Genomic DNA, 12,366 nt, shown 5'->3' with positions numbered 1-12,366 from the left:
GATAGGGCTGATGCAATTAGTTGATGGCATTGACGCTGCAAATGCAACGACATTAATATTTTAAGCCGACGCAACGTTTTAACATTATTTTCCTCATTACCACTAAGTAACGTTTTCACGAGGTCGGCCGTTTCTGGCTCCAGTCCTGTCAGCTCCATCCAAAGCTACAGTCTTATAAACTATTGGGGCTGCAGCAGATTCTGCCTCGGCTGCAAAGCAGGTTTTTTTTTTAAAGTTTCCAAAGACCCACGGCATTGAAAGATTAAGAGAACCTGAAAAAGATGGTTTGTACACTGGGCAAAGTTTAGAACAGGCGTCACCACGTGGACTGACCATGTTGCTTCAGTTTTCAGGTGGAGAACGTAAAGTGTAACATAGAATTAGATGTTTTTTGATATTTCAAGCAGATCTGACATGTTTAATGTGTTTATTTCATTTTATAATCATCATTTTATAAACATCAGCCTGCTTCACCCCAAGTGTGACCCCTTAAACTACACACACATTTTCAGGGAATAGAGGTCCCTCAATGTAAAAATACAATGTGCAATAACCCCGCCCCCCCTTTTTACTTCTATTATTTATATTGTTTATTTATTGGTAATCTATAATGGTAATATATATATATATATATATATATATATATATATATATATATATAATAATAATCTATTGATTATCTACATTTTGCATCTGAGTGTCTTGCTATCCCTTTCTGCTGTGACACTGAGAATTTCCCCACTGTAGGACTAATCAAGGATTATCTTATATTATCTTATCAAGTGCTAATACCATCAGTTTTTATAAAAATCCAGGCCTTCATTTCCCCGTCCACACGACAACACTGAGTTTTCAGTCTCTGCAGGGTTTTCATTTATGAAAAGCTCAGTTTTCAGCGACCAAAACCGGTGTTTTCGTTTGGACGGGAGGCCAAAACAGACCAAAACCTTTTAAAAACTTCTGGATATGTGTGGATGGGGCCTGAATCAGCATATATGTAGCTAATAAGCCATACTGCTATCTATAATAATAGACAAAAGCACCATAACTGTGGCTGCTATTACTGTTTGCTCTGCTGTTGTCCGTGTTTATAGGTTGCAGTGTGTCATACAGTATTAATAACACCACCATTAACCATCATTACTCTCATTATTCTTACCATCTCTATTATGATGATATTAATTACACTATATAATGATTATGCTGCACACCTAAGCAGTAGCTGCACAACTTATGAGGTGGTTCAGTGATTTTATCAATAGGAGGATGGGTCCCTCTTGTGAGCCTCTTTGTCTTAGCCCCTCCCAATGTTTCTTGCTCCAGCTTGGAGGCAGTTTGCCCTGCATCGGTCGCCTCTGTCTTGCTCACCGGGGGTCTTTATGTTTTCATGTTGTTGTGGGATCATTTAGACTTATGGCAAACTTATGGCAATTAAGCTGTCTAGGCTAATCTACATTTAGAGGAAATTAGTGAAATTTGGCCTAACTGGTGCGATGAGTGAGCTACAGGCTACCCACTCTTTTTGTTTACCTCTTTCAGTGGTTAGCTGATTCAATATTCTGCTCAGTCTCTGTTGGATGCCTATATTCACTAACTCGCACGTGTTATTTTGTGGTTGGAATTAAACTCCACGTGGGGTGGGAGATCTGGGAGCATGGTTTGGCACCTCTGTATCACATTATAAGACCCAGGGTGTCTTTTGTGTGCTTGTCATTGCACACCAAATAGCTTATTATTTATTCACACCAACCACTGGTTGTTTGATCATGAACAGTTAGAGTTGTGCATGCCTAGATAGGCCTGGGGATGACGCAAAAGCAGTCTGAGTGAAAATTAGGAACAAAGAGAAAGGGTATTCTAGGAGCAAACGCAGTCGTACTCCAGGGATACTTCAAACGCGGGTGTTCTCATTTTGCTGAGATCCGGGGCGCATTAGTGTTCGCTCTGTACACTGAGTAACTCAAAGAAACGCCTGTGTTCATATAAAAATGCTGTTTTGACATGATTTAATGCTCACAGGTGTTACGACTGCAGCCAGGCACTGCTACCATGAGAAAACATCATGAGCCCCATTCTGCCCTTTTTTATCGCCATATGACAACATTAGGGACCATTACAGACAAATAGAAGTAGTCCAAAAATGCAATGATATGGACAAAAGTATTGGGACACTCACTCATACACTATGCCATCAGAAATCCCCACTCATCTGACTCTGGGGTATCAAGCCCCCCAGCATTGAGGTGTGGAGCAGTGGGACTATGTCCTCGGGAGTGGTGGTGCTCCAACCAGTGCTTTGGGATAAGTTCATGTTCATCTGCTCTAGAGAGTCCTATTCTATTGGCAGTTCTTCTTTACAGGGACTAGAGAAGCTGTATGTGTGCCTTTGCACATCTGTGTCAGCAATGGGTGCAACTTTAAGTAGCTGAATGCATTCATTAGATGGGGTGTCCACAAACATTTAACATTTGACTTTGTAATCATTGCTAGGTGTGACAGTATATGTCCAGTGTAGATTAAAGTCCAGGACTGGAAGCTGGATTGAAGGCCCAGAGTTAAGACGTCTAACCTCTCTAAATCAACATTGTTTACTTTTCAACCATTAAATCATGCTGTAACTTTTTAGCTTTCCTTCTTCTGATAAAGTCCCTGATGATGAACCGTAAAGAAATCGTCTGGATTCCCCTCAGTCCTCCATTGTGCTCTTGTTCGGCTCTGAGGTAGAGAAGGATGTGTATAGAAAACTGGCTTTGATTTGAACATGGAGCTGCTAAACAGCGTTTAATCCCTGCCCAGAGCAAAGCCTTTTATCTTTAAAGAGTCTGATGGAACGGGCTAATGCCTCTTGTCAGAGTCTCAGGTGTACAGAGTTGTGAGGGACTGAATGCAGATCCTGCTACAATGCCTGATGGTGCATCGCGACACGTGCGAGATGTTAATGAAAGGGCTGGCTGGCCTGGCCTGCCTCTTTCCGTCAGAGTCGGTTAGCTGCTGGTCAGCCTGTACGGTACTAAAGCTTTGGGCCGGTGGAAGAATACATGTATGTGGGTTTGGGTCTAATTTTCCATGACCTAAAGGGCCCATATCCCAATTTTTCCTTGAGTTTTGAAAACACTGTTCTTGATGTGCTACATGATGAATAAGTGGACCGCAAAACATAAAATACGAGAAAAATGATGGAGAAGCCTGAACTCCCACACTCACTCCCCCTCTCCCGCTCTCTCCTGCCAGGTTCGGAGTCCCCTCGGGGGTTTGTGGAGCTGCGTTTTGTGCTCGAGCCCCAAGATGCGGTGACGGTACGTGGAGGCGTCCTGCAGCTGGACTGCCAGGCGCGGTCGGACCAAGGCCTTCCCATCATCTCCTGGAAGAAAGACGGCGTCCTGCTGAGCTCGGTGGTGGACGAGCGCAGGCAGCAGCTTGCCAACGGCTCCCTCCTCGTGCAGAACGTGGTGCACTCGCGGCACCACCGGCCCGATGAGGGGTCCTACCAGTGCCTGGCTACGCTGGAAGGCGTCGGGGCAATTGTCAGCCGCACAGCCAAGGTTACCGTCTCTGGTGAGTGTGTTGCTGGTGCTGTGAGATATGTGCTGTGTGCCACTGTAGCTTCTGTTGCCTGTTTCGACTTTGCATTTGCTTGGGAGAGAAAGTAGAGGTTAAAGCAGCAGTATGCAAGAATTTGTATTTCTTGCTCTTGAGCTCCGCCTACTGTCAAAAAGTGTACAACTTTTCTGGACAAGCTGTAAACCGCCACTGAAAGGTGGCATGTGGACTGAGGCGGTAGAGTGTTACTTACTGTTATAGTCAGTAGAGCATCAACAGTGTTTTGGAGCTAACGTTTTAGGCTAGAAATGCTACACAAACTTGATTTAATGGTGATGGTATAATTTGGTCTGAAATTCAGATGCACAGCTCTAAATGCCTTTAAACAGTGAAGACGTGTTTGGTGTTTTATTTTTGCGCTGGAGATAAGGCTAATGTAGTGTGTAGAAATATTTATATAAATATAATATAATATATATAAATGTGTATAAATAAAAACGTGTTTATAAATGTTATTTAAATAAATGTAGTTGTGGGTGACCTGAGTTATAGACCTGAGGCTCCTACCCACTGTACATTCACCTCAACTCATTAGGTGCTGGTAAAACCCTTCACTAAGCCAGGTCTATTAGTACAGGGGGAGCATTAGGACAGCGAGTGTGAGTGTGTGTGAGGGTAGAATTTATGCCTCCATCTCCTCAACTATGCCACGTAAATTAGCCTTGCATTGCTGAACTCTCTTAAGCTAGTAATTAGCCCTGTGAGCCTTGCTCTGGAGGTACTAAATAGAGTTACGCAACACGCTTCTTCTGCACTCCCTGTATCACTAGGTGGTTAGATGGTGTGGTCAGGAGGATCTTTATGGAGGCGGCGTATGTATGTTTTGCTGACTCAGCACTTCAGTTTAGGTTGAGGTATTCCAGGCCTTCAGCTCAACATTCTGGGAGGCCTGGAGAGGATCCTGTTAGGCTACAGTGCGACAAGTTGAGACAACAGCGTGGTGCAGGTTTGTTAGGTTTGCTGAGATGGTCTTCAGGACTTCATTAAAATTTAATAGTGTTCCTTAAAAGCGTAGCCGTTCCTCTGAGGCTAATTACTGAAGTGGCTGTGAAATCTGTGGCTTAAAAACTTCTACCGAGTTCATTTTCAGAGCAAACGAAGGGTTCAGACGCAGACAAAACAGGAGCATTAGCAGCCATTTTCTTCAGTTTGAATAGTTTCAGTGTTTTTGAGAGGTTTTTAAAGGTGTTGGGAGTGGACTTCAACCTTCGGCTGATTTTTCCAGTGCTGTGTGTTGATTTATTTGGCCGTTATTAAAGAAGAACTTCTTCATTTTCTGTTGCCAATTCATTACAGCTCCCTGTTCCAGGTTCTTTGAAGGACAACGCTGAAGACAGTCAAACCACTTCAACACTTTAGAAAACAGGGATCATAAGATTTTACTGGCTCATTTCGTCCTCAGTGAAACACAGCCCTTTCTGGGAGTGCTGAGTTTGAAATTTAATGATATCAGCTCTCATTGGTTGTCTCAGGAAAGGTGGGCGGGACATGGGTGCGGATTTTTGACTTTTTCGCTGTTTGATACAAAAGAAAATTTCAGTGTTCTCATTGTCAATGACAGGTTTACCAGATGCAGTTTATATTTGCCTGATATATATATCAAACATACAGATAACATACAGTTATCAAAATAGGAATTTTGACTTTTAATTGAAATTAATCAAAACCAATGATCTGAACCTCGTAATCTTGGCATAATCATGCCAAAGTTAATTATTATTATTTCTATTTTTTTAAAAATTGTTAATATTTTTTTTCAAACACAAATTTCTGTCTTAAAAAAACAAATCAGAAAGAATAAAAACATCAAAAATGAGCAGTTATTGGAAATGTTCGATACATACAGATACATTTGTAAAATCGAAATAACGAGCAATTTATTGCTAATGCAATATTAATCAATTAGTCCCTGTGATACCTGTTCTGCATGCATTCTGTACAGACAGATTGGGTTACATTTAGCCCTGATACAGTTACTAATCGTACGCACAATAAACCACCATGGTCATTAAACCCTGTCATGTCAGGCCCGCACTGGAGAAAGCTGTAGGTTTCATCGGGACCTTTCCCTTGGGTCCAAATGTTGCTAAAAACCAATGGTCCTTCTGGAGACAAAGCTACATCTGGACCCTAAACTGATCCCCAGCGTGCTCCTGCCTGCCACTGCTCTCTCCTGCAGTGAGCTGGACCAACACAAAAGTGGCCTTCACTCGGGGCAGCTGCAGCCAGCAGACGCCATCTTGGCTCTAGGGAGCGCTGTAGACGCCCCTAATATAAAAAAGGACCCTCGTGCCAATTGGAGAGATAAGTGTCCAGTCTGCATCGGGTCAAGGCAAGGGTATGAAATTGAGTAAGTATCCGTCCAGACGTCTGGGGTTATTAATCCGCGGAGGAGATTGGCGTCGGAGAATGAAGAGGATGGCGTGCTCATGGGTTTATGTGGTTGGAAAGAAGAGGCTAAGATAGCGCTAATGCATTTCAGTCTGGAGGAGCCAGAGAGAAGAGGCTACTTTATAACCTCTCCCTGCTTTGAACCGATAGGCTGACCTCTTGGCACGCCGGCGGACGCGGTTATCACGGGGCATTAAACCGAAAGTCACATTCATTGGCTTCTTTAAAGCCCTGCCAATTGGCAGACCAGCGGAGGCCGTGTTTCTAAGCGGATGATCTGGAGTGTGCCGGCAAGACCAGATTGAGGTGCCGGCCGGGCGCTTTTTTGGCTAAAAAGTCTGGATTTGGCCATTTTTTTTCACAGTTTCAGTTACCAGACCGAGCGCCCAGTCACGGTAATCTGTCTGTGGCGAAATGGAGAAAGACAGCGAGAGACGCTGAGTTGAAAAGGGAAGAGAGGGAAGGGAGGGAGGGAACTTTCAAAGGGATCACCACACATTCTTAATGCCAAACCACACGAGTGGGCTGTTTTCAATTCCAGCTCCCTCCGAGCTCATTTCTTCACGCGTTAACTTTCTTTTAGCAAGTCTGGAACCAATACTGACGGCTGGAGATAATGCTTCGCCTAAATTGGCCCTCCAACGTTTCTCTGAGACCGTCCACAGGGTCATTTCCAGCAGTTCTTTACTCGTTCTTTAAATAATGGGCGACAAAGAGCAGCCGTGATAAGCAGCCCTCTGTAGTGCTCGCAGTTTGACAACCGTTTGTGGACGTTGCATTCCCCATATAATGGCAACTAGGGGGTTAAAGAGGTGGACCATGGGATGAGTGGAGGCTGAAGGCAGTGAAGGACACTGTTTCCCATTTCCCAATGCCACCACTGCCTCTACTGCAGTATGAGCATGAGCAGTACCAGTGGTAGTGTGGTAGTGGCCATGATATTGTTAACCATGGTAAACAGATATATATGGTCAACAGCTGTATGGGTGGACTTGGGAGTGTGCCAAAAGGAAAGAGATGAATGCACTATATGGGCAAAAGTATCGGGACATTTAGCCCTGAAGTCTCATGCACACTTGCAGTCTGCCTTTCTTCCACACATTAGTGAAAGACTGGGTGGATCTGAAGAGCTTACTGAACTCCAGCGTGGTTCTGTATGTAATAGGAGACACCGCTGCAACAACAACAGCAACAACAAGAAGTCAGCTGGTGAAATTTCCTCCCTCCTAGATCTTCCTCCATCAGCTGTGAGTGGTGTTGTTATTGAACAGTGGAGGCGTTTAGGAACCACAGCAGCTCAGCAAGACCACGTAAAGTTACAGAGCGGGGTCAGGGCCGAGTGCTGAGCTCAGAGCAGAGTGCAGAAAAGTCTCCAATAACTGCAGAGCTCCAGACCTGCTGCTGTTAGAGCTGCAAAGGGGGACCAGCTATATATTACAGCCTGTGGGTTTAGAATAGGATGGCATTAAAACTACTGTAGGTGTAACGTATAGATGTCCAAATACTTTTGTCCATATAGTGTGTAACAGCTTGTTTATACCTAACCCTTACCTAATGTGTGTATAGTGAGACACATACGACAAAGGTCTTAGCACCACTAGAGCAGCCAACCAGCAACACTGCAACCTCATGCTCGGGTGATGAAGGTACATTATATGGCCAAAAGTATTAGGACACCTGCTTATTCATTGTTTCTTCTGAAATCAAGGCTATTAAAAAGAGTTTCTCCTGCTTTTGTTTGAGTAACTGTCTCTGCTGTCCAGGGAAGAAGGCTTTCTAGTAGATTCTGAAGGAGCATTGCTGTGAGGATTTGATTGCATTCAGCATTAGATAAGACCTTTATTCAGGTTCAGGATGTTGGATAATCCCATCCCACCTCATCCCAACCTCCCTAAGTCAAGTATTGGATGAAGCACCGCCATCATTTCAGAGAACACAGTTCTTCCACTGCTCCACAGCTCAATGCTGGGGGCTTAGTCACAAAGTCCTCCCGTTCCAGGAGCCTCCACAGATAAACGGAACGGCACTTCTCAAGCCGCAAAGGTCATTTGACACGGGCTAGAAGGTCACGCCATTGACTCATCTGCGCCTCTACCCTTTAGCCAGGCAACTTAATCCCGCCTCCCTCCAGGGGAACAGGCTCAGGGGCTGGCTAATATAAGCGGCTTTGCTCAGAAGCATCAGCGAAACAGCAATAATAGCTGCAGGTGTGAGGGAGCGGCGTTTGATTCGATTCCGTCTGCTGCTGTAAGAGATAATGGAAGCCGATATTTTTAGCATTTTAGCTTAGCGGTGGAGGCTGATGCTTCTTTTTTTACAGCGAAAAACTAAAGCAGGGCTGCACTTGACCTCACCTTGGCAGTCGGGGAGGGCTTGTTAGTTCCCTCAGCTTCTAATTTGTCAAAAAGACACACCTACCCACTACACACACACACACACACACACACATATATAAACACACACACATTTTCTGTCACTCAGGAAATGAAGTGGAGGCGCAGAGGACAAGCAAATCTGATTACAAGCACATCACATTCAGCACTCTACCTACATGCCGGCTTAATCCAGTTAGGGTCTTGAAAAGGTCCCCTGACGTCTCCTGAACACGGTAATGTTACACTATTAGGATAAAAGTATTGGGACACCTGCTCATTCATTGCTTCTTCTGAAATCAAGGGGATTAAAAAAGAACTCGTCCTGCTTTTGTTGGAGTAACTGTCTCTACTGTCCCGGGAAGACGAAAGCTTTCTGCTAGAACATTGCACTGAGGATTTGATTGCATTTAGTGTTAGATAAGAGTGTCAGTGAGGTCGAGATGTAGGATGATCACCGTCCCAACTCATCCCCAACTCCCCAAATCATCCTCATTCCAGAGAACACTGCTCCACTGCTCTACAGCTCAGTGCTGGGGGGCTTTGTACCTGTCTAGCCCAGTCCTGGCATTAGGCACGGTGCCAATTGGTTCATCAATTGTCGATCTACTCCAGAGAGTCCTATTCTATTGGCATTTGCACATATGTGTCAAAAATAGGACTTAAGCAACTTGAATGCATTCATTAGAAGGGATGTCCATAAACATTTAGGACGTATAGTGTACATGTATCTCAATGACCGATGTATTCAGACCCAGCTCCAAATCCTCCAATTTCCAGCCTTCTAATTTTAATAACAAACAGCAGTTTAATGCGAACACTAAATCAATGCCAATTAGCATTAATTAATGGTAATTTAGAGGGAAAAGGCCGTGTGGGTGTTGCAGCAGTAACTACCCAATCAAAGGCCTTATAATCAAACCCTTGACTTGAACCAGCGAGCAGCAACGCAGCGGTCCCAAAAGAGGTAATTAAGTCTAGCGCCTCCTAGGGATTTGGAGGGGCTGCTAATTACGAGAACGAGGTCTGCAGGATTTTATCCACTCAGTGAAACCCCTCTGGGTATAATGTGGACTAAAGCAGATTATATAGTAATGATAGCGCGTTTGAAACGGACTGGGCATTTCTTTGGGTTTGTTTATTTGTTTGTGTTTATATCTTGGCGCGAAATAAAATGAAATAAATCACAGCTTGGATCTAAACAGCACTCACACCTTGGCTGTGAAAGCTGGTTTCCGAGCCTATAAGAACAACAGAGGCCAAAGCGCTAGCCCTGGTATTATGTGCGCTATAATTAATCAGTGAGTATTGACTTCAATTTAATGTGGCCTTATGTTACATGTATACAGGGTAAGTAAACAGCGATTACAGTACAGTGATACAGTACCAGTGCCAGTCAGACTTCTGAACACACCTTATTTAATGCTTTGGTCTAAACGCTTGTGCTTCAGTGGACTTGTTTCCACCAATCAGGGTTCAGCATTTGTGTGTCTGCTTCAAATCAGTTTGAAAAGCAGCTTGAAAGACCTCCAGGAGTGTGTAAAATCACTACATGTCCAAATGTTTGTGGACACCCCTTCGAATTAATGCATTCAGCTACTTTACATTGCAAATGCACACGCACAGCTTGTCTAGTCCCTGTAGGAACCAATCTCTGGAACCGATCAACATCAACATGAACCTATAGGCACCAGCCCTCTTAATGCCAGGCGTGGGCAAGAGGGGTATAAAGCCCCCCAGCATTGAGCTGTGGAGCAGTGTGTTCTAGGGGATAATAGATGATGCTCCATCCAGTACTTCTGGGATGCGTTGGGAATTGTGGGTGAGTTGGGCTAGTTCAAGCATTCAACATCCTGACCTCTCTAATGGCCTGACCTCTCTTACTACTGAATACATCAAATAAAATAAAATCCTTACAGCAGTGCCTGATCCACAATCTAGTTATACGCCTTCTTCTCTGAACAGTAGAGACAGTTACTCCAACAAAAGCAGGTGGATCAACTCTTTTTTAATACCATTGACTTTTGAAGAAACAATGAATGAGAAGGTGTCCCAATACTTTTGTCCATTCTGTGTCCATATCTTAAAATATGTGAGTTTTTACTCACTTAACTGACATTCAACTAAGTATCTGCCGTATAGAACTGATCGTTAGGTCGGCTGCATTACAGTGCTTTCGCTTGCCAGTGGTTTTGCAGCATGGTAGTTGTGTGTGTGGCCCTCAGGCTTTATTATAGTAGAAGACCAGTGGGCATGCGACACATGCTGTATTGTGATATATGGAGTAGAGAGTTTTAAAGTAAGAGACAGAGAGAGAGAGAGAGAGAGAGAGAGAGAGAGTGATGGCCCAGCACACAAACCGATGAAAGAAAGCAGCTGACAGTGACAGAGCTGGCCAGCAGGAGAGTGACAGGAGCAGAAGAAATGGACACAAAGCTGAAGGACAGGAAGATGGAGAGATGGCAGCGGTGTGTCTAGAGTTGAGAGTGTGATGGAGGACAAGTGCAGGCTTGCCTGTGGTGAGAGAGGAGGAGGAGGGGGTGGTGAGGAATGAGGTGCAGTGAGTTTCCGTGGAAAGTATGGCACAGAAAGGCATATTTTGTAATTGCTAAAGTATGTAAACACTGCTAATCTTAGGCTCCGCCCACACATTTCAGGAGATTTTTTTTTTACCCCATTGGAAGGCCCAATTACCCGATCCCTGTTCATGTGAACTCGCCCTATCACTATCAGTGCCCCTAAACGCTAGGAGGGTGGACTCTTGCACATGTCCCCATGTGTCCCCATGCAAGTGCCGTCAACCCACCCCTGAGAGAGCAAGCCCAACTGTGCACTCTCAGACTCCGGCAGCTGATGGCAAGCACCATGGCCTGGGATTCAAACCGACAATCCACAGATCAAAGTGACGGTGCCTTAGTCAACCTTAGTCCTCCTTAGTCCTCAAAATATTTCCGTCCACACAGAGACGAAAAAAACGCTTGCATGAGCATGCTAGCCCTGTATGGGGCAACAGTACCTCATAAGGAGAGACATCAAAAGGTTCAACCCTAAATCACACACTACCCACTATGTAGTGTACTAAGCCAGTGAGGAAATGATGGGTTGTAAAGCTAAATAGAGTATTAATATATATGTAATAGAACAGTATTTACATGCATTCATATGTGATCATCTGAAACCTGGTGCTATCTAGTGCTTGTAGATGCTGTAGCTTTATGATGTATATAGTTCACTATATAGGGAGTGAGGAGTATATAGGGAAACTCGGCAGTTTGCTGATATCGAGGCCAGGACTCGGTGCTACCTTTACAGGCAGACTTGATAATGCATTATTAATACAGAGCTTCTGTAAAGCTTCTGTATTCCTCAAGACAAAATGTACTTTACTTTTTTGGAATCAACCACTTTTAAAAACGCTGTTGAACATCAGACTCGCAAGTATGCTCAGAACGACTCTCCGGATCGGCTAATTGACCGATACAGATACATAGCCGATCGATTTTTCCGTCTCTGTGTTTAAGGATAGTGCAGTTACAACAGCACAGCATCACTAAACAGTCAGTGGTAATTAATGGTTGGGTACTTCTACAGGTTGTGCTTGTAGAGATTGTATAATAGCGACCCATTCCGGCCCAAATTTGACGAATGTATTGATTTGTAGACGAAGTGAAACCGTTATTTTTTCTATATTAAAGTATATTCCACATCTAATGTTCTATTAAAGGAGATTCAGGAAGATCCCAGCCCCCGACTATGGCTCTTACAGGATGACAGATCGAGCTCTACTTGAAGCTTAAAAGGCCTCAGATTTCGACCACTTCCAGTGGTAGGAGCAGGCTGGTCCTTCTTTGGCCTTTTCAGGAATTAGGACTTTAAACCTGTTGTAAGCAGTTCGGAAGCATTTCGGAAGACCGAAGTCATTCTGCTGAATTGTGAGTCAGGACTTAATGGCACTTATACAAAAACCAGCAAGGAGAGCGTACATGCTTTTTGAATGAGGTGC

The 12,366-nt window shown here is 44.1% G+C and overlaps 1 protein-coding gene across 1 annotated transcript in view; it reads left to right on the top strand.

The window, feature by feature from the left end:
- Nucleotides 1–12,366, top strand: part of dcc (DCC netrin 1 receptor) — a 358,534-nt gene that overhangs the window by 123,575 nt on the left and 222,593 nt on the right. The window contains exon 2 of the mRNA XM_072696028.1: nucleotides 3,232–3,555. Coding sequence (XP_072552129.1) covers nucleotides 3,232–3,555 — 324 coding nt within the window. The remainder of the gene's footprint in view (nucleotides 1–3,231; nucleotides 3,556–12,366) is intronic.

The sequence above is a fragment of the Salminus brasiliensis genome, chromosome 1 (assembly GCF_030463535.1).
Source record: "Salminus brasiliensis chromosome 1, fSalBra1.hap2, whole genome shotgun sequence".
Lineage (NCBI taxonomy): Eukaryota > Metazoa > Chordata > Actinopteri > Characiformes > Bryconidae > Salminus > Salminus brasiliensis.
The sequence above is the reverse complement of the archived record's forward strand: the minus strand, read 5'-3'. Positions and strand labels throughout refer to the sequence as shown.